We start from the raw sequence: 23,193 nt of genomic DNA, 5'->3' as shown, positions 1-23,193 counted from the left end.
TGACCTAATCCTAAGGAATTTACGTCTCCTGTGATACTCTGAATTGTTTTGGGTTTTTTTTTACAAAAAATTCATTTGTACAAAAAAAAAAAAGGAAAAATGGTTGATCACAGACCTTTAGACAGTGTTTTACATGTGCCATCTGAGCCACTGAATTTCTTGAGGATAAGGTCTGAAACCTTGAATTTATATTCATTTGAAAGCCAGCACAGGAAGCAAAGGGTACATACAACATTTTTACAGCAATTTCTGCAATAGTTTCACTGCTGAGGTATACTCTGTTACTCTCTTTCAGGTAGTTTTTCAACAGGCGTAAAGTGTCCCAAGTATATCATAGACCTGTAGTCACCCTGAGAGGTAGAAATCGTAAAATCAACTCATTATCTTCCAGGATGTGGGGCAACAACTTGAAATCAACTGGCAAAGGCAGAAAGCATTATTCAGAAATTCTGTTTAATGAGAGCTGGGACTGCATGAGAAATTCAAAAGCTCTTCTATACAATGTGTTATATTGATTATTGTTTGGTACATCTGTGTAATTGTAGCATCTTCTGTATGCTTTCCAGGGCTCACCTCTACTTGCCCAGTTTTAAGTCCTACCAGCTTTTCTTCATCAGTGTGCAGATTTTCTTCAAGCACCATTCTGTTTCAGCATTATGATCACTAAGATAATTACACAACAAGCACTTCCGTCATTGTCTTATTCCTGTGACAAAAGCAATGGCATAGTCAGAGTCAACAGTAAGATCCCACCTTAGCTCTCCCCTCTGAAGACTAAACAAATCCTGTACTGACAGTCTTTGCTCCTGACTTCTAGGCCACCTACATCTTATTGTTTTGTTTACAAAGATACCACGGAAAGCTGAAAGTCTTGCTAAAGTCAAGGTTAACACCATCCACTGAGCCGGTCATACCATCACCAGAAGTAACCAGGTTGGTGTGGCAGACTTTGTCTTGCATAAATCCATGCTGGCTGTTCCTAGTGAAATTATTGTCCTTCATGTGCCAGGACAAGAATTTTAGGGGGATTTCCTCATAGTCTTCCCAAGGGAACAGGTTAGGCTGACCAATCTGAATTTTCCCAGATCTTCCTTCTTCCCTTTCTTAAAGATGTGTGCAACATGACCCTTTTTACAGAGATCAAGAACCTCCCCGGATCACCATAACCATTCAAAGATGATAGCATTTTGTTGATGGCATTGGTCAGTTCCCTCAGTATCCTATCTGGCCTCATGGACTTGTCTACATTGAGTATGATTGAGTGGTCCCCAGCTCCTTATTTCTCCGCTGTGGTTACTATATGTACTCTCTACTAACTCAACCAGATGAAAATCACTAACAAAAAACAAAATTTGTGTTGTGCAGGATCTCAGGCTTTTGTGTGTGTGTGTGTAATAAAGTTGGATATCAAGTTCTCACGTGAGTGAGAGCAGCTTTGAAGATAATGTAATCAAAGAACTGCTGTAAAGGCTCTTGGTTCAGTAGCAGCCTGAGTCAGAGTGGTCAGTGTATGCTATTTCTTGATGAGACGTATTTTTTTTAGTTTTTCTTCCTATGCCACCCCATATATTCCAGAACTTTTCCCCAACTTTTACATTTTAGTAGCTGCAGTGTGTACCTTTGTATACCCTTCTGCAGTGTTCTTTAAAGATTTATTTTAAATTTGAAGGTGCATGTGCAGTTAGTTACAAAATGCAGTTATGAGTTTGTGCTCATGTATGGTGAGATGAGTTGGGTTTTTTGAGGGTGGTTTTTTTTAGAGGCTTTGTGGAAAACTATGCACAAAGGTCAATGAAGATCCCACTCACAGGCTTTTACCTATCCTCAGCTTTGATCAATTAGCCAATTAGAAGCAGCAGCTGTAAAATCCTAGATTCAAATTAGCAACAAATTTGCAGGCTTTCCTGAAAAGGCTATGGTGTCATGCTGAGAGATGCTGAAGGTTGAACTTTCTGTGAGGAGCAATGGTTGACCACAAAAAAAAGCCTGGAAACTAGGTGAGTTGTAAAAGGAAAAGTCTCTCCTCTTCATTAATGCAGAGCGGCTTGTGTGGAGCTCAGGAAGGTTGAGGTGAACTGTTTTCTATGCTGTACAAAAGAAAAAATAGATTTACTGAAGGTAAATGAGAAAGATGTTTTTTCTCTCTAGGTCTGACTTTGTTTGCTTGATTTTTCTTTTGCCTTTCTTTGTAATGTGTCAATTGTGTTTTTCTTATATGTGTGTTCCAGCTGCACTTTTAAGAGAGCCCACTATTCAAAATCATCTCTCATTAGTGTGTTCTAGTACTTTTTTTGCTAGTGTTTTCTCTGAAGCCTACTAGGTAATCCAGTTAGATGTAGCTGTTCTTCCTATTTTCTTTTTTCTGGCAACTCTTTTTTTGTCATGACGAAGTTTCACTTAAATAGACAGTATGTTGTTTTTCGAATAGTTATGTTTATCTGACTAATTAAAAAAAATACTGCCATGTCATAAAGCTATTGTCTTCTTTCAGTGATTTATTGACACATTTTGGTTCTTGACTATGTATTTTAGGTTAATGGGTATGTTAACAACTATGATTGATACAGTTTATGCTATTCAGATGTTTGTATGTATCTTATTACTGGCTCTGGTTGTCATCTAGAGATTACTGAATTGTGCACTTCCAGGTACTGTACACCGAGTTTTCCCAAATATCTTTCTCCTAAACATGTTAGATCACTAAGCTATAGGAACAAGAGTGTCAATGTGGCAAAAAGATCCTCTAATTGCTTTCACAACACAGGTGGTCATGGAGTCTGAGCCTTTTTTCAGGAGTATCTTTCCAACCTGTTTTATGATTAGTCTTAGCAATCATTTTGTATTTGTTGTCATGTGACTAGCATTGCTTCTTTTTCATGTCTTCCAAAAAATAAGTCATATTAATAACAATTATTATGATGTACTAACTTACAGCTGTGAATAATGTAATGTGGGTCCTAGTCCTAGAAACAAATTCACATGTAGAAGTGTGCTTCCAACTGTAGTCCACCTGACTTAAAAGTAAGTAGGCAGCAGCAGCAGTTAAGAATACTCATAAAATTTATTATGATCAATTTTAGAGCTAATTGCACCATAATAGAAATTACAAACAGAATTACTGGCATGATTATTGTATCTATCTTGGGGAGCAAACTATTTAGTACATGATATAAAACAGCTTTGGAAAGTGGCAAAGTGGTTACCTTTAGAAAGTGAGTCTAACATTGCATACAAATACTTAACACAGCAAAAGTAATGAATTATTTTGGATACAAGTTGAGAAACTGTCCTCTGTATATGAGCTGTTGTTATTAATGCAAAGCACTGATCTACTTCGATAGCTATTTTAATCTACAATAATTGTGATAAGGAATTTATTAAATGTTACTGTTGGTACCCTTTTCCTCAGAAGCTTCAGTGAAGGCAGCACATTAATAATTATAAGATACATAGTGAATCTTCTAAAATTTTATTCAGAAATTCGCTGTCACTAGTTTCATGCAATCAAAGCAACTTGAAGTCAATGTGACACAAGAAATGATACTCAACTGTCTCATCTCTAACGAATGACAGTAATTAGCCATATTTCAGGCAAAAGATAATATATCACAGATAAGAAAGTTCATATTTCATACAGTGCCCATTACCAGGTAACTTGCACCAAGTGATCTCTCACATTACAATCCTCTAAGTTTTTTTCTGTCACAGAATATTAAAATGATGCTTGTAAAGTGAGATTTAAGTCATAGGAAACTTTTGAAAATTGATGGCTTTAGGGAACAGTTGGCATTAGTATTTACTGTGAAAAAGGACTATCGGAATACTTGTGGGAATTGAAGAAAGCCTATGCATCCTTTTTTTCCCCACTGCTAATAAGCGAAGGGCAGTTTGGTTCACCCCATGTCATTTCCACAGTGACTCAAAAAGTAATAGCTTTGCCATTTTAAAAAGACTACAAATAAAACAATTGTTTTCAAGTATCTCATAATTCTTTGTTACTTATAAAGCCTGGTATGCATCACTGACCACATGATCTGGGGGCCTTGAAACAATCCATGACATGGGAATGAGGCTTCCCACATTAAATGGAATCTGGATCTTTCCCTTTCAATGTTACTGTGGTTCAGTAGCAAATAGCTGATTAATACCATAAGGTATTTTGTCCTGGTTTCTAAAACTATCTGGTAAATGAAAGGGTGAAAAGTTGTGAAATGGTGAGCAATGGAGTGAGTAAAAGCTGTGACCTAAGCTGAAACCTGCCTATTGCAGTAGCTGCAGAAACTTATCTATGTAACTATTGTAAAGTATCAGAAATTTAGAATGTAAATGTACCTACGGTTTATGCAAAGCATTCCTGTGTTTTCACAAAATGCACATAACTCAGGTGATTGAGAAAGGTGGAGTGTTTTGAGGGGAATGGTGGTAAGAAGGCTGTCGAGCAGCTGTTGTGGTGCTGGGAATATGCACACAAATGAGGTGTAATATGGGTGCAGGCAACTACTACAACGGGCTGTGAGCTTGAAAAAGGGGGGCACAAGTTTATGCCACCTTGTCTGGGACTAATAATCTCTGATGTTAAGACACAATGCACGCTTATTCGTGGGAAAACTGTAGCACTACTCTGACTTCTCATGTGAAAATGTAACTCTCAGTAGGTGTTGTGTTCCGCTTCTAGAAACTCAAGATCTAAAAGCAGAATTAAGGCATACCTGATTATATTCAATAGCATCTTACTGAAAAGTAGTCAGTGTGATGCCTGTGATTTTTACATGTGATTCTTTAACAATTCTTTGCTAGGAATTTCACTCTTGTATAGAATAAAGGGGAGAGACTATCAATGCTTTTAGCATTCTGAAATCCCTCAGTCTGTCTCCCTGATAAGATTTTTGTTACTGATTAAGGAGAAAACCCAAGTAACTTATTAAAAAAATGTATATTTTAAAATCTGTTTGCATAATCTATGAAGTATTTTCTAGTATTGAAGATTTATTATGGAAATTAATGTGGGAAATATAGTACTTCATAAATTACAGTACTACTTAGACAATGTATTTGAAAAGATCCATAGCTTTTCTTTAGCAGAATTTGCCATTGAGTCTTAGGTATTCATACATGTGACTGATTAAGATTGTGGTACTATTATATATATTACATGATTTGAGCACAGATCAAAATAAAAATGAGTGATTTCAAGGGAATGAAAGGCATTCTTTGTAGTGGAACAAACATTCCTATTGTATGAACACCAAAGTGTCCTTTTTGTGTTGTATGTTGAGAGAAAATCAATGCTCTTATACTTCGTGTTTTCTTCCTTATAAAGGAAGCAGAGTTACTGCTGTAGTAATGGTGAGGCCCAAACTGTTTTTGAAATGCTGACAGGGCTCCAGTTTATCTTGGTTTTAAGTGTCATAATTAACAAGGAGAGATTCTTCTAGTATTTGAGTCATTGTTATAATCTAAGTGGTATTTGAGGGGTATGGAGTCAGGCTTCCTGATGTGTGAATGTCCTGCTGATTTATAGTTTTGCATTATTTAAGTAGTAAATTGTGTATCATGCAGATGAGAACCTTTGAGGGAAAGCAAACATTATAAAAATTCAATATTTCAGTAGCCTTGTAGCTATTTGAAACAGTCTATTAGTAGTTGATATTTATTTTCACCTTCAAGTATAAAAATGCTTCTTATATATTAGGAGATATCAATCCTACTTTACACACAGGAAAACTGACAAACAGGAGTTGGAAACAAGCCCAGGTTTTTTTGCTCCCTATTCAGTCATCTGCTCATATTGGCCCTTTTTATCTTCAGTCTAGATATGGCTTTCAGCATAACAGAAGCTGTAACATATAACCCAGTAATTACTACAGCTTTTCCTAACAATACATGGCTTAACTAGAACTCATTCAGAAACATGTTGTCAATTTAAAAACACCAAATGAAGTCTTGGGGTAAATTTCTCCCAAAAGATTTTGCCACTGTAATTCCCATTCCTTTAGTAATTAATTTTTAGATGCCTGACTCAGAACTGAATCTAGAGCCGTGTGTGGAGCAGAGCCACCAGGGAATACTGAAAAAAGATGCCTTGTCAAAAGTTGCTAAAGCAGCCTACAAAAAGCTGCTTCTGTCAAGTCAGGATTCACTTCTAAAAATAGTCTTCTGGACTTAAGTGCTAGTGCTTCTGCTTTTAAAAATGGAGGGGGTGCTAGCTATTGCATTTGTACTTTGTACAGTAGTTCTGTGCCTCAGGCAATTGCCAATATAAGAGGTGGGTGTTACAGACCATCATGAACCAGCAGAGTTGAAGAATCGTTTCTATGACCTGAATATAAGGCTATGGGCTGCTCTTGCCATTTATTGTTGTAGCTGTGACCCTGCTATTGTAGAGAAAAGGCCTCTTGATCTCAGCAAGCTTGGTGGAAAAATTACCTGTGACCTAGACTGCTGTCCTTGGAGACAGAAGATATTGGGTATGGGTTTTCTAATCTTTGTGCCAGGCAGTGTCCAAGCCTTTAATCCAGTTGTGCTGATGTAATGTGGAGTTCAACAGTTGTCCTTTGAGGTAAAATCAAAAGTTTTGTCTCTCTCCCAAGTAACATTAACAATAGGACACACAATTGTACTTTGTTCTGGCCTAATTTATCCTGAATTTTTCATCGTTTTCATCGTTCAAACTTCAGCAGAGTAATGTTTACCTTGGTATTCTTGCATATGCTTATGTGAGACATAAACATTGATGCCATTAACTCTCTTTTTAGACTGCAGTAAATTCTGAATATGTAAAAGTTCCTCTGTGTGTGAGCAGGAACTTAACTGCCAGTAGAGTAATGCAGAAATTGGTTTGTTGGGTTTTTTGTTTTGTGTTTTATTTTGGTGTGGGGGGGTGGAACAACATATCTAAATTCTACACATTTTCAGTCGAGTCACAGTTGACCCTTTTGGGTCTGGATCTACAGTCTCTCAGTGGTTAATAATTTTCAGCTGTTTGATGGATCTCTTTAAAATAATGCATCAACCTGAGCTGTGGTAAATTTACGAGCCACTTAAGATTGTTTTGTCTTCATCTATCCAAGTGGTCTCAAGGTTTGGTACTTTTATTGGTACTTGCAGATTTTGATTTAATAGTTTTTAAAAGTTGTTCAGTAAAGCAAATAGATTTCTTTACACTGCAAACCTTGTTTTCCAGACCACAGAATGTTCTGGAGCTCTTTGAATGCAGTGCCATTCTCCATCTTTTGTCTTCCTTATTTGCACTAGACTGGAGCCAAAAGATAAAATCTGAGTTGATTGTGAACTTGTAGGATTTTTGTTAATGCTTCATGCTTGCTAAGGCTCTGGTCAAAAATGAACATAATATTAAAAATAATGTATAAAGCATCACTGTACCAATCTGTTACTGCTTCCCAGTTTCCCCTACACACTACACAGCTGTGTAGTAATACATACATCTTCTTTAAAGTTGTCCTGATTCATTATGTGTCTCAATGGTAAATAACAATTTCTTGCCGATCGATATTATTTATAATCTGAAAGCTTTATAGGAAAGGCTTTATTGCCATGTGATGGTTAAAATAATGGATTGCATGGAGTCAAATACCAGTTGCCATATGATGCCAATAGAAATACTGGTTGATACTTCATCACAAATGCCATTTATTATCACCTGCTTGTATTTTAATGTATATTACTTGGATCAATCAATTCTGGTGCTGAACTGAAAGTAAGACCCACTCATGTTTTTTCAGCCATGTGAGAATGCCTTGCAGCTTTTGGAATACTAGCTTTTTTGTTCTGATTTAATTGCAGATTCTTGTAGTTCTGAATTTGTACTGGTTTAAGATGCGATACAGACTTCAAACTACTAAAGTATGGCTGCCTTTCTTTATGAAAAATTCTTTCAAACAACTTGTTTTCAAAAGTGAAGCATTAAGTGTTTTTTACTAAGTTTACAACATCCTGGAGCTGGGGAGTTCTTTTTAAGTCTATTACACTGTTATCTTGATTTAGTAAGTATAGATAGTCTTTTTAACCTTCTAATTGTGTTTAGAACAAATTATAAACTCTTATTTGAGAAGATTTCCCTTCCATTCTCCGAAAAGGAAAAACTCAAATGCCATACTCTCCCCTGCCTTTTATTTGTCAAACACTTGCTGACAGGCTTGGGAGTAACCATTTGATTCCTGACAGCATAGGTGTGTGAGGTATTAGCTTAGGTAATGAAACTAGATTAAGAAGCTCCCATATTTGATTGCCTCTTCGTTTGTGTCAGTATAACTGTGGATCAACACATTAAAACACTGAAACAGTCTGGTTCAAAAGTAATACTCGAGGCAAAGGCTTATTTCTGTTACTACCAAACGCTCTTTGAAAATGGTCTGAATAACTCCTTATTTGACAAGATTTTTGAATTGAATTTTTAGAAGTTTCAGTTGTATATTTGCAATATCAAAGTGGTTTGGCCTTGCTCATCTGCATGCTGACAATAGTTTAGGGTGTTCCGAAACAGTCATGGAAAGAACAGGGTGACTTCCTAATGCTGGTCATCCTAAGCTATTCCTGGAAAATAAGAGCAAATGGATCTTGTAAATCCAGTTAAATGTTCTCAGAGAGGGAAATATCAGACTTGCAGAAAATAATAATTTTTGAGTCAAACTTTCTGCTATTAGTCTGACTTGAAGCTAAAGTTAAAGTACTCCCTCACTTATGAAAATTTTTTTGTGAAATCTAATAAACAGCAATGCTACTGTAGTGCTGGTTATTTGCTGTTGTATTTTTAACTAGATTGGTCAATATTCATTTTGAGCCTGCAGCATTTTCTCTGTGGAAGCTCAATCTGTTTGCTCTAGGATAGCCTTAGTCAGTGGATTCCTTTTTGCTGATGGAAATTATCCATGGGAGCTTCCCGTAAGGAAAAAAAAGTCATGAGGCAAGACAGAGGGAGCTTCTCTTATGCAGCATGAAAGTCTAGGAACTAAGAAACTGACCCAGTTTTGAGGTGGCATTTCAAATACTTTGCTGTTGGTTTTTTTTTTATTAAAATAATTCATGTTATTAAAGGAAAATTGAAAAGGCTTTTGAAACCCTTTAATTTATTGCTGCTTGTTTGCAGCTAAGGTCGGTCTTTCTTGAAGTCACAGATTACAGGACAATATTAATACAATCACTGTTTTGAAATACAAAGTGATCTGCATCAACTAATGAATGTACTGCATACTAGTGTGAGGTAGTTGCAGTAAGTCAGTGAGACTGGCACTAAGCTTTATGCTCACTCATGTTTGGCAGACATGAGTTTAAGTTGGTGAGGCTGGTCAGGTACTTAGTGCAAGCATGCTGGAACATGATTAGTTTCAATACCTTGTTTGCAAAGTAAAGAAAAACCTGATAGTATATAAATTTCCAGAAAATGCAAACTGTTGAAAGAACACATTACATTTGTAGATACAAATTGACATGGTTCCTAGATACAGCCCTTTCTGCAGATTAATAAACTTCAGCATCTGGACATCTGAACTGAGCAGATGTTCTGAAATGAAGTGTAGGAAGTGCCTCCATGTATGGTATGTTTCCTAGCCTGCATAACTCAAGAGACCCCACAAGGTATTTTGGCTGAGTCACCCAGGTGCAACACTGAGAAAGATGCAGTGTCCAGTGTTCTTGAAGGGTAATACTGCTGTAGTAGGGAAGCATTTGTAATATGCTGCCAGTGAGGAATGGGGGAGTTTGGATGTTGAACACAAATGCTAAATATTTTCTAAGTAGTCAATGGCAAAATTGACTTATAGGGTGCTTTAAATTATTTACAGAAGAATTCAGATTTGGAAACTTATCAGAACAAGCTGCTGCTTTTAGCAACACTGAAGTTCTTGTAAATTCAATGCTACAATGAGTTATTACAAGTAAGTTAGCTGTCTGAAATTAAATTGCATGATAAACAATCCATTTTCTGCTGTAAATTTGCATTCATGAAAACTAGTTCTAATATGCACCTGAACCCATTACTCTTGGCACTTCACAAAGTGGCAATTGATAGCAATTTGTATTGACAGACTCTTATTGAATATAATTTCTCAACAGGAACTAGCTAATCAATTAATCAATCATAATATTAGTCAAGTTTGCTCTTATGTTGCTTCATCATTCAGAAAATTAACTGTTAACTTTGTTTTCAATTAATATAACTTAAATATTTTAGTTTTCATTGGCTGAATTACCAAGCATAGACTAATAGAGCTTTCTGAATTACTAGCAAAACTGAGAATTATGTATGCTAAATTGCAAAATACACAACAAATTCTAATTCCAATAGACTTACTGTTCTGTAGTATTTTAAAACAATGTGTAGTCTGGCATTCCCTCTTAAAAGCTGCTTGGGTGTACATGAAAAGAGCTGCTTCTGAAAAGACTTGAGGTAGTAATAATAAAAAAATATTATGAAGAGTTCCTTCAATCCTGTTCTTTTAAGGCTATCAAAAAATATTTGCATCTCCTTTAAAATTAAAATTAAAATAAAGCTTTCTTAAAAGACAAAATTGCAAAGAGAACTCCATCTGTCATTCTGGACAGATGCTCCACTGACTACAGTGACTGTGCAGAGAATGCCAAGACTGATCAGTCTGAAGTGCCCTTTAAGTCAAAAGGGCTTCCCTGGAGAGCAAGGGTCTGTTTGCCTGTCTCTGACTGCAGTAAGAGAACCTACATTATGTATTTTTATTTGTGTTGACGTAAATTAAATGTATGTATTATTAAAACCTTAAATTCTATTAAATGAACTCTTGCCTCAACAAACATGAGTCCTGGCCCAGAGCCCTGCTTTGCCTGTGGATAAGGAGAATGGCCCTGATCAACTTTGAATAAATAGTGGTAACACTGGATGTACAATAGTCAACATGCAGACAAATACTGACAAACTTGTTTGCCAACTCATATACTCAGAGAAATGTTTTGAAATGTAAATTTAGATAAAAAATTGTCCTTTGAAAAACTTGCGTCTGCCTTTTCAAGCACAGCTTGGTAAAATAAAACCTACTAGTCATTGTGTCTAGGATCTTGTTTGTCAAGTGACAGTTTTATTAGAATAAAGATAAATTTGACTGCCATGAATACATTATCTTATCAATGAAGTGTAATTATTGCTTTGTAAACATATTCAAAGTGTTTTTGTTGAGTTCTTCATCTTTTTCTTCAAATACCTAAGACAAAACAATGAATCTTATGGACCAAGCCGATCCCTTTACCAGGTATATTCCTGAAGACTGCTATGATAGGAGACTTTGGGCATGGATTGAACCAGCAGCAATCTTCTAAAAGAATGAATCCTCCATGTCTGTTTTGTTCTTCAGGGTTCTCATTGCATCAATACAATAATAAACAGTCCAAGGAGAAAGTTTAAAATAATGGATGCTCCCTTTTAAAAAAGGTTGTTTTGAGTACTTCTATAGTGAAAACAATTCACTCTTCCTGTTGGGAAACACATGGAGAAATTAATAGGGGTGGACAGAAACAAGACTAACCAGGGTAATGGTGTTCAATCCCCTCATTACCCCCCTTTTCCAAGAAAATGGAGTTTCTAGAAGCCTAAAGCAGTGAGCTGCTGGACTTTGTAGCTGTTGGTATTTGGAGTGGACTCAGTAGGTCCATGACTGGCAGAGTGATTAATGAACAAAGCTCAGTATTGTGCAGATCACTCTGCAGTTTACAGTGTGGTGAGCGATGGCTTGTCTGAAGTCAATGTGTTTCATTTAGGTTGTTGTTGTTGGGGGGCATGGAGGTGTTTTGGGAAATTTCAATTGTGTTCTCTGAGTAGGTCATGATCTAGATTATATTGACAACTTTTGGGGAGAGAAGGGTTATTAACTCCATCAAAGACAGCTGAATCTGCCTCTCCTACTTCTGTGAATCTTCTGGCAACTAGGCTGTATATAAGGAAGCTCTGATTCCATCTCCATTTCACATCTTTATTTGAAGGAAAAGACTGATATGTCTGTCTGAAAGAACCTGATCCCAAAAGCATAACATTGGCACTGAAAGCATCTGCTTAGATCAGTTCTTCAGTGGAATGAAGGCCACGGAACTGTAACTTTGCACCTTAACCTCTATTAGCACAGGTAGACATAGGGCTTTTGCTGTCAAGCCACAGATGCCTTCATTAATGGAAAGAAGTAGAACTTGCCGATTGAGAGAACTCTCGGACTAAAAACTAATATTCATCTTGCTCAGGTAGCAATCAAAAGGATTATAGATTTTTATTTAGGTCCCTGAGTAACACTCAGGTATGATTTTGGTTACTTCTGGCTCTCTTCAGCAGTTTGTACTGAGTAAATATTTTCTCAAAATCACCTCTGCTGTCTACTATTTACCATCTACTAGACTGAGTGAATGTTTGGAAGAAGCTGTAGTTCTGGCTGTGTATCTGAACAGGAGTTGGTAATGGTGATTGTACTGTCTTAGAATCCCCCAAACATTTTTCTTTGTAGAAAGAAAGCTAGCTTACCTCAGAAACATTCAAGGATTTTCTCAAAATCACCTCCGCTGTCTACCATTTACTATCTACTAGGCTGAGTAGGAGAGATGTTGTACACATCTCAATGATATATTACTATAATATTGAGGTAGAGGACTCTTTTATTTCTGTGGTAAACTGTGTAATCTAAATGGAAATCTGACCTCTAGAGATGGGAGAGGCTTCACATGAAACACCGTTACAAAATTTCTGATGCGTAGTTTTGGTCAGACTTCTTTTAACACAGAAGAGCTAGAATGCAATAAATCAGTTTAGATACCATAGAACTTGATTGGGGTGTTCAATTTTACTAAATAGCCTCATCTGAAACACTCAGCCCTTTTCAGCTTTTCTGTACTCTTCCAAAATTGTTCCTAACAAGAACAATCTTTAAAAATGGGGCATTTGAGGGATGTTAACGATGCTATAGCTACTCAAGATAACAATTGTCTAAGAGTAGCGTTTGCTGCCTAAGCAGAAGGCTGGATGCAGTGAATAGTATCTAAGCTGTTCTCTCCAAGTTGCTAGAGACTTGATAAGAAAGATGCATTAGCTGTTAGAAGAGCTGTGCAGTTAGACAAAACCAAAGGTTTAAAAAAAACCCCACAGCTTCATTGTAAAAAGGAAATGCAAAATGAAAGAGAGGTTAACCTAGTTTAAAAGTTCACTTCTGCTTACATTTTGCACCAAGTTAAAATCCAGGAATTGGGAGTTTCCTTATTTGGCCTTAATAACACTGTCAACTTTATTTCTTTGATATTTTATCAGTGCTTATTCCATGAAGTTTGTTCAAAGACAGTCTCATTACACCATGTCCCCTTCTTTCTGTCCAAAATTTTCATGCAATTAAATGCTTGCCTTTAAGTTGCCACCTTTGATGGCATAGTGCTGCATTGAAATATGGAACTTGCATAACTTAGAATCACTAAGGTTGGAAAAGAGTTAACTTACTGTGAATATTTGACTTGCCCTATTGATAAATTTGGTTTAAGTATTCAGTGTGACCATTAGCAATTTCTCTGTAATTATAAGAAAAGATAAAATAACATGAGGAAAGGAGACAGTTTCAGGCTTTGAATTTAATATCTCAAGGGAGGTTTGTATATGAAATGAAACTGCTGAAAACAAGAGTTCTCTACTGAGCTGGAAAGAGAAATTAAAATATTTCTTTCCCAATCCATTTCTGTTCTTTGTCAACACTCTAATCACATTGATATTTAACTAAATTTTGTGTTCCTTTTGGCAGGGGAAGGGAATGTTGTCTGAGTATGAGGAAACGGGTAAATTATTTTTCTAAAGACACCCTCTCCTTCCTCCCCAAAGACCCCAACCTTTCCTTTGTGAAAAGAGTAGCCTGAACTTGAGGAAGAAACTGAGACTAGATGATAATTTTCTCCTTCTGGCCTTACTCAGTTCCAGCCTGCCAATGAGAAGGTGCATCCCTGAGCAGTTCTTTGGCCCAGCTCCCCCCTCTCTACCCATTGCCAAGTCTTGGTCCTATTTTGGGATAGTAAGTGGCAGTATTGAAATGTCTTTGCAAGCCTCTTTCATCCTGGCAAAGAAGCAGGGTTGACTTCATTAGTGACAAATGTTAGAACATGGTGTGCTTTTTACTTCAGAATATTTTGGCCTTCAAGGTTGTGTAGATATTCCTAATCAACTAAGAAATATTGAAAGAATCAGGAAAAGCAGTATACATTGCATGCAGAGATGACATCATGTAAGTTATTGTGTCTTTTATTTACTAGGGTATTTGAAATACACTTAGAAAGCCACGAAACTTGTTCCTATTTATCATTCAACTGGTCAATTAGTGTGTGCCAATAAAGCAGAGGGAAGGAAGCAATTTGATGGACAGGGAAGAATCTAGCTAAATGTGACTTAAGAAAAAACAATTTCACTGCTAACAATGCTGAAATTTGGTTTTCTTTATGATGGGTGAAACAACAGACAAAGCACAGCTTTATTTTCAGTGGAGCACAACATTACAAATGGCATATCTGCCTTGTAGAAGAGTAGGCAGTGGGAGCAATCAAATTGCTGACTGGGAGAAGGCATCGGATAAAATAACACTGAGAATAGCAGACTATTGTGATAAAAGCATGTGTGGCGATAAGGAAAGACAGGCCTTCTGCTTTGAATTGTACTACTGCTGGCAAGCTGTTACTGACCCCCTACTAAGTGCAAGTGTTGCTGCCTGGTGTTACATACCCATTCATAAGCAGACCTGTCTGGTTGGGTTGAAAGGGTAGGCGGTTACATTTAAGTCTGCAACACTTCTATTCCCATCACCTTGTTTCATTTCAGGTTCTTGGCTTAAAGTCAGATCAGAATCTAACCCCTGAATTAAATGACGAATTATTTCCTTCCACCTCAAGAGGGTTATATAAGCACTAACTCTTTCCAACAATAACATAATCAGGGTATAGGACTACTTTCTTCCTCCTTTATATTGTGTTGTCTGACCTTTCATTGACATGCCAGTATAATTAATGATGCATAACTACATCCCACTACTGACAAAAAGCTGCAGTGTTTCTTCCTTTAGTTAGGGCCAATTTTCCGTTAAGTCAGTCTTTTGGATTCTCTACATTCAATCATTACCTATGCATGTAAGAAAAAAAAAAGGTTGTGCACATAGACTGCCCTTTCTGTCATTGTTTTCCCCTCAAGTACACATTGATTGACGAACACTAGAGTAGCAGAGCAAGTCTTCCTACATAAGCTTCCCTCTATAAAGTTGAAACTCAAACTTTAGCACTAGGTTAGTTCCTCCTTAAAATGGAGATATTTCTCAATGAAGGGAAAGCATGTGAGCAGTGCTGTAATTCTTGGGCTGCATGTGCTGTGATGCTACTAGAACCTAAAGTTTAGAAGGGACCACTGAAGGTCAGGAGCACGGGGGAAGCAGGGCAATTGCTAGTCACTCTATGGACAAGAGGTCTTCAGTGACAACTTGTCCCTGTATGCAAGTACTAGCTCTTGTTTTTTAATGGAAATATCGATCTCTTCTTGATGTCAACATTGGACTTTCTTTAACACATATCAAACCTTCCTAATCAAGAGACACTTAACACTTGTTTTTCTGAAGAAAGCTTGATGTATGACAATAAAAATGTACTCCTTTTATTGCAGAGTTTACCCATAAACTGTTATTCTTTACAGAACACCTTGACTTACTGAATTGATTTCACTTTCATACAAATTTAAAAAAAAAATTAAGCAGGTAGATAATTGTAACTCTAATGTTGATATCATTCATAGATGTACATCTGTCTAAGATTTGGTAGCTTTTTCCCTTTAAGATCAACATTTTTTTAGTCACCTCAGTGTTACCTGTCTGAAGCTGAAAAAGAAAAAGCTACAGGTAAAGAAAAACATGGACCTGAGGGAAGCTGAGCATTTTCAGAGTGGAATGCTGTGTTATAAGAGATACTTTAAAAATAATTCTGCATGCTGTACTTTGTGCTGGGCAAAATATTGAACCTCTTTAAAAAGTACAGCTGCAGAAATGTTAGCTGTTACTGAAAGTGCTGGAAATGCTTCAAGATTACTATGGATATGGTAGACCTCTATAGTCTCTGTCAGTTTGTGACCTGCTCAGATGCTAAGCAGAGTAATGAACACAATTTAACATCCATCCTTGGGAAAAGTACAGTAAATTCAGGAGTGAGATGTCATCTAGTGAGTGAATGTGGTATTTTTGTTCTTAAATAAAATTGAGCAATATAATCTGACTGCAAGTAAGATCTATACCTCTAATCTCACAATAGCAGATGAAAGCATAAAAGCTTTTTATAGCTAGTACACTTAATTGGACTATTCTAAAATCTTTATATCAATCAACAGGCAAGCCTGTCCTTTAGCTATGTAATAAGTGGTGAGAAGTCCAAGGGAATCCAGTCCTCTGTAAAACACTTGTGGGCTCCTTAACTACTGAAAAAAAAACAGCCAAACAAAAAAAACTTAATAGGAGTCCATTTAACCAAAAGAGCACTGGACTGTTTAAATTACTTGGTGCTCAGTATATGGCAGCAGTAATAGGATTCCCACTATAAGTCTGGTTGCAAAACTTTAGATTGCATGCTTTCCCTCATTCCCCCTTCCGAGACCCTTCTGACACTTGGACAGATATAGCATAGCACGTGTGCTTATCAGTCATGGTGTGAGAGCAGAGTAGTATCTGAGAGTTCAGCAGTACAAACTGTGCAAATAATGTCACTTTCCTTTGTGGTGCTGTGACATCTTGTGAAAAAGTAATCAAAGCCTCTTCCTATTGAGGCTTTTAAACAAATATTACAATAGGCAAATGTCCCATTGCAGAAAATGATAGAGTCAAAGCAGGGCCCTAGAGGAGGTCAATTATTTCAATTATCTGGAATTCATGATGAAAAACAGCAGCGGCTTTCAGGAAATATGCAGGAGTCTGGCAATTGCTTGATCAGTTATGATAGTCACTGCCAAATATCATGTCCCATCAGGTTTTCCAAAGGGAAAGCTTGGAACAGGTGGGTTACTTTAGTTCTCCATGTCCCACTGCAGGAGTGCAGTGCTGTTCTCAGGCGATCTGACAGGCCACCGATTGCCTGATTAACTATGACATCCCTGGCAAGTATCACAAGGCAGTAAGTAATCGCGGTAGAGGCAGAAAGAGAGTACACAGAGCAGATGGATTGTTTCAATTATTTGGGCCCCTTGATGAATAAGAGCTTCAACTGCCATCAGCAGATCCTGTGGCAGGCAAGTAATAACTGCATTGCTATGACATCACTTTAAAATCTGGTATGGCTTATGTATTTCAACAGCTGGAAAGCTTCGATTTGTCTTAGCACTGACTTGACCCACAGCTAGCTTCAGTGCTGAGAACTGAACACTGAGGAAATTGTTTGTGAGTGCTTCCAAGCACTTCATGGTGTTTCACCGCTGCAAGGAAAATACTGAACTAGTACCAAGCTCATTCTTGGTATAGGTGTTTGTTTTGTTTTGTTTTTGTAATGCATTTTTCAGAAGGAGTCCTCAGGGGGAAGCTAAGGACTGCTTACTGTCAGGTGGATGGATAGAAAACAATAGCCTGGATGTGTTTATGAATAAATTTTGAAAGGCCTGAGCTTCCAGAAAATAGTCCTTAATTGGATAATATACTAGGTCCAAGATCCAATAGGTCAATTTTTCCTAGCAAATATCAGGCCTAAGAGCACACTCCCTTATTTTGCTTTCAGTCTTCCTCCATGCCGCAGCTGACTCTTTTTACATTTGTCTTGATGTTAAAAGAAGTTTATGATGTTTGCTTTTACAGGAAGATACATGGTACCTTATATTGCTATCCCCTTTCAGCCAAAAGTTGTTTATTGACTCTGGTGCACAGAAATCTAGTTTACACATAAAAAGCTAAAGAACAAAGGACACTAAAGAATTAATAAACTTTGAAGCCAGAAGTTGTTTTTTACAAACCAAATCCCATCTGAGTTTTATCAGATTTAAAGTCTTGAAGGCCTTGAAGGCAGAGAGTCAATAGGAAGCTTCTATTTGAGCTAATATGTCTTGTTACCATCTTTCAAAAAGTTAATGTTACAAAGGATTTGATTTCTGATTTCTTCAGTGTCTTTACATTTACCTCAGCACAGAAGTTATAGGGAAATATTTTGTCAATGTAATTAACCCAGTTTTGCAAACATAGCCTAGCTATAGAGGGGTATCATTTATTTTAGGAGATGGATTTTGAAGTTGAGTTTCTAGTAAAAAATTTAATCCTTTCTACTCTTACATTGAAAAACTATATAGGACCTTTAAATAAAAATGCTGAGGGCAATTTAGCTGCACTAATTCTAGAAAATATAGAACACAGAAATTAAAGGTTTTGTGGAGGCTGAGAGGAGTAACAAAAAAACCTAAACCCAACCCTTTTCCTTTCCCATCATATTGCTTTGAGATAATTAAAGAGAGGTATTGATTACATACCATGTAAGGAAAAAGTAATCTTCATTAGTATCCTTTATCCGACCTGTCCATTTGACATTACATAGGAAGCAGCTTTTAATTTGAGATCAAGAAATTACTTTTGATAGGAACTAATCTCTCAAACTGATGAGGAAAATTGAATTTTTCCTCCATTTGCTACTAGTTTGAGATCTGCAAAGAACCAAACACTTGTCACTTCTGGTCATTTCCATCCAAAATTGAATAGAAGTTACCGAGACAACATTGCTGCCTGTTTTCACAACTTCAATGTAATGAGTGACATTTTAATAGCATTCATGTGGTGACTGCTTGAGATTAGCTTTATTTTTTTAATTCCCTTCATTGTAATATTTTGACCATACAGTATGTAGTGTTAACTCAGACTAGTCAACTCAGGTATGGGCCTAAGCTGTTACATAGTCTGCTCTTGTATTCAGATCAGGTTTATGTCTGTCCCTGTGAGTCAGAATGCTCATAGTTGCATAGCTAGCTTAATTATTTTCATTTTTCATTTGTGACTCACTGAGTTAAGACAGGAGCATGTTTCATGCTTTTTTTTTTTGTAACCATCAAAACTTGAAATTTTCTTATGATAAGTTTCTTATGGATTTCCTTCAGAAGCTGCAGAGTTAGTAGTAATAAACTTATTTCACGTGTTGTAATAAAATGATGAGAACTGACAGTGTTGTTTGCAGAGAGAAGTCTTCGTGGTTTTTAAAACACTGCTGAAGGTCAGCTCTCCTGCAGCCTAGTCTTGTTATACTACTAGAGCAAAGCAAGATTGGTCCCTTATTCTAGAAACCACTTGTGACCCAGTTGTTTGGCAGGATGGTGAAATACCTGAAATTTGGTGGCATGCAAAAAATGTAATGGAGAAGACAGGAAGTGATTGGGTTTTAGATGCAATAAGGATGTGAAGAGAAGTGAATAGTGCATAATAGTGCATAATAATGCAAGGGGAAGATACTGTGTTCATATGTGATTTTCCAGAAAATCTGTTTCATCTTGGACAGCTTTATCTAAGGAATTGACCAAAAACAAGTCTCAAAAGTACAGAAGGAAAAACATTTCAATGTGCTGTGGTTTTAATTGAAATATCTGAATCATTTACCATCTTGCACCTCTGACACAATGCTCTCATACTGTGGTCCTAGAGATAAAACCATTGAAGATTGTATTTGAAGGAATGAAGATAGGTTTTTATTGGTGTTCTTTTAGGATCTGCCACAAGGACTGAATAATGCTCCCAAAGAAATACATTTGGATGAAGATGACTGAACGTGCAGATCCAAAGGCCTTTTAGGATGTGGTGAACCTTTGGCCTTGGATGAAGAATGTTCTTGGATGAAAGAACTCCAGCTGAAAGACTTTCTTTGCCTTTTGCCTTGATAATTGCAAAGATATGAAAGATATAAAGGAAACAAAAATTTGCAGCTGAATTCTTGCAGGGTGCAGTTACAGTGGCTGTTGCTGGCATGCAGCCAGCCTGCCTCATTACTGTGGAATGTCACATGCTTGTACCTCTTACCTGGCTCCTATGGCTTCCCAAAAGCTCTAACATTTTTCTGCTATTTGCAAATTATACTAGCAAATCTTAATTGCATTGTTTCTGTAGTGAAATTAGCACCTCTGGGATTAATGTATATCGTGTGTAGCTAAAAAGGTAAATGCAGAAAATACTTATTATGCTTGGTTCATCAGATTATAATACTATGCTTGTACCTGCACCTGCCAACAGTCTTTGCTCTTCTTCATGGTTAATCACTTGTGTAAGTTTAAAATGGCAAGAGTTCACTGAGTCAATGAACTGACATTCACGATATGGTTGGCCATGTCTACCTGGGTATTCAAATGGTTTTCTTACTCTAACATTGATCTATGTTAAGTCAACAGGAAGACATCTACTGACTTTAAGTTTCCTTACTAAATATTGAATATACTTGAAAATTGATTATACGTTTAACTATTTCACTTCTTGAAGTGTCCTTGCTTTCAATTTATAATAAAATGCAGTTCTGCTAGGCTATTTTTGCCTAGTGTCTTAGAATATTATTTGAACAACAAATTTCTTGTAACAGTGTTTGCTAAGGTTGACCTTTGAAGTGTGTCTGATACAGACAAATTACCTAACGTGTTAGTTGCATAAGTAATTCTGTTAAGAAAGTAAAAAAACCGTTGCTGCAAGTATGTGCTGTAACAAAATTAAAGGGTGTGCTTTGCTCTTGTCTCTCCTGGGATTAATCCACATGGAGGCAGGCTTAGTCATTTTTGACTGTTCTGTATAGAATTCTGTAATTCATACCAGTTCCCACACCATAGTACCTTTTGTGCAAACTAGGCTTGCTTAGTATGCCTGCCAGAATTCAGGCATTTAGAGTATGTCTGTTCTGAAATGTGGCCACTAGCATATATAGTCAGCAGACAGACTTCCCAAAGAACAGGCCTGAACAGAAACTACTTAATCGAAAAATAAATCCTCCACCAGGGTAGCTTAGGTGAGCCTGTCCTTATCAGATGTGGATATATTAGTTTACTTCTCCTACATGCCCTCTGACACTTCTGAAAGTTTTTCTTCAACAGCCATTTCTTCTTGTCCCCATACTTTGTCTAGCCTTACAAACACAGTTCTAGAAGCAGGGGTTTTTTTTGGCCAAGAAGTATATTTTTCTAAAAAATAATATGGACACTGTCTCTTAAGCCTTAGCTTTTGACCTGAAGAACTGGGAGAACAATAGCCTATTTTCAATCAGTGATCTTGCCTGACTGTTTTTGTCCTCCATCTCCCTGTACCTCTTTCCTCTCTTTCTCCCTCTCTTATCTGGCCTTAAATGCCCATAAAAATTGTGTATGACTATAGGAGGTGTCAGTTACTGCAGGGTCTCTGTGCTCGGCTGTTAATATAAAATAATTCATATTCGGATACATATGTGTTTGTGTGTGCAAGGTGTTAATCTAACCTGCTAACAGCTACTAAATATACATTGAGATTACTGGAATGTGTGTATACATAAAGAAGCTATGGCTAGAACTTCAGATGCCTAGATGCTGGACAGTTAAACTCCATGGTTTACATTGTTTATTAGTGTACTGATGCTGTTTTGTTACTGCCCTAATAAATGAAACCTTTACCAATGCTTTGCTATTGAGTAGTGTGTATGGCAAAGGGGCCCAGGGTATTTCTCTAATAGGAGTCAAAAAACCCAAAAGACAAATCTGGCTTGACCCAAACAACAGATTTTTACAGTGATCGTGCCCAGAAAGAGTTCAAGTCAGACGTTAGTTAACTTGGAATAGCTTTGTGTCTTAGCTTTTCCTGTCCTTTGTTCACTGTTAAAATTGATCAGCATTTCTGATTTTACACATTTCTTCCATGTTAGATAAAATCTTTGTACGGTTGCACAGCAATCTTAATAATTGGGGCTACATCAATGTCTGGGTCAGAACAGGAGTATATGCAGTTGTTACAGATGCTTTTTTTTCCATGCTGTTGTTCTAGCCACTCTCCTGAAGATGTATACCAGCCAGCTTTCCTGGTTAGGTATGTGGCTTTCACAGTAAAAGGAAAACTGACTTCATCCTGGCTCAAACCAGGACAGGGGCTTTCAGTCCAACTTAGTGTTTCGCTCTTCTGTTGCTAGAGCTGCCATACTCTATTAAAGATTCATTGCTGCTCCCAAGAAGTGAAAAGCAGAGTCAGGATTAGACTACAAGATATTTTCTTGTTTTCCAGGAATGCCTCTTACCCATTTTTTTCACCTCATGTTAAGCATCAGTAGTACTGCTGTGTTGGCAAATCCTAACTTTTCCCCCATGGGGAAAATGTGTATATTTACCTCCTTGGTCACTAGGATTGCTTCCTATAAATTTGATAGAAATTCACTACACTTGTTCACTGATACTCTAATTAAAAGCATTATAAATTTGATACATTATTAAAGAAACTAGAGGGATAGTTCCTAGCTTTAAAGTTGTGTGTGAGGATTTCCCTTTGTGTGTGTCTTTAGAAGACCTTAACTTCGGTTACCTCTGACTGACAGACCTGCCTTAACGTAGAAAGTACATAGAAAACGATGTCTATTAGGTCTTATTTCTGTTTGTTGTTTTTTTGTTTGGTTGGGGTTTTGGGTGGGTTTTTTCTGTTTGTTTTTCTTATTTTTGGAGGCATGGGAGTAATGGATTTCCCTTTGCCTTCCTTCAAATCTGAACTTCTGTTCTTGACTCTTTATTTGAAAGTAGAAAAAATCTCTTTTGTATTTAAGATGGACCTAAACTCATCTTTTCTTTGGTTTTCTTTGTCAAAGAAAAGTGTAAGGGGTGACATATCTACTCCACACAGAGTAGATGCTTGGTATTGGGGATTCATTTATCATGAAGACAAAACATAACAAGATCCTGAGGCTGAGCCTGGAAGAGAATTTGATCAGGAAAGATGATGCCCATTTTAAGAAGCCAAAGTATTTTATTATTGGAATGCATCATTCAGGGGATGTGATAGATTTTCCATTAGTGTAAGTCTTTGATCAAAACTGCATATCTTCCTAAAAGAGCTGCCTCAAGAGCAAGCAGCTGAGCCTGATGTAAGAATTCTTGAATGAGGGAGTTTAGCCTATTTTATTTTTTTCATGCACAAGTCAGGTATGGGTACCATAACACCACAAATAGTAGTTGTTATTGTAGAAAAGTGAGGTTAGACTTTTGAAACAGAAGTGATACTTGGAGAAAATTATCAAAATGGAGCC

The 23,193-nt window shown here is 36.9% G+C and overlaps 1 protein-coding gene across 8 annotated transcripts in view; it reads left to right on the top strand.

Annotated features, from left to right (window-relative positions):
• ATRNL1 (attractin like 1) overlaps positions 1 to 23,193 on the top strand; it is a 451,738-nt gene that overhangs the window by 335,300 nt on the left and 93,245 nt on the right. The window contains exon 28 of one of the 8 annotated variants that reach the window (XM_051618378.1): positions 19,673 to 21,682. The exons of 6 other annotated variants lie outside the window; for them this stretch is intronic. In XM_051618378.1, the coding sequence (XP_051474338.1) occupies positions 19,673 to 19,732 (60 nt within the window). In that variant the 3' untranslated portion in view covers positions 19,733 to 21,682. Of the gene's footprint in view, positions 1 to 19,672; positions 21,683 to 23,193 lie in introns of those variants that run through there. One more of the 8 variants, XM_051618377.1, reaches the window with a different exon arrangement.

Source organism: Apus apus, chromosome 4 (genome assembly GCF_020740795.1).
Source record: "Apus apus isolate bApuApu2 chromosome 4, bApuApu2.pri.cur, whole genome shotgun sequence".
In the NCBI taxonomy this organism is placed as follows: domain Eukaryota; kingdom Metazoa; phylum Chordata; class Aves; order Apodiformes; family Apodidae; genus Apus; species Apus apus.
Note: the sequence above shows the minus strand (reverse complement) of the source record. Positions and strands in the feature narration are given on the sequence as shown.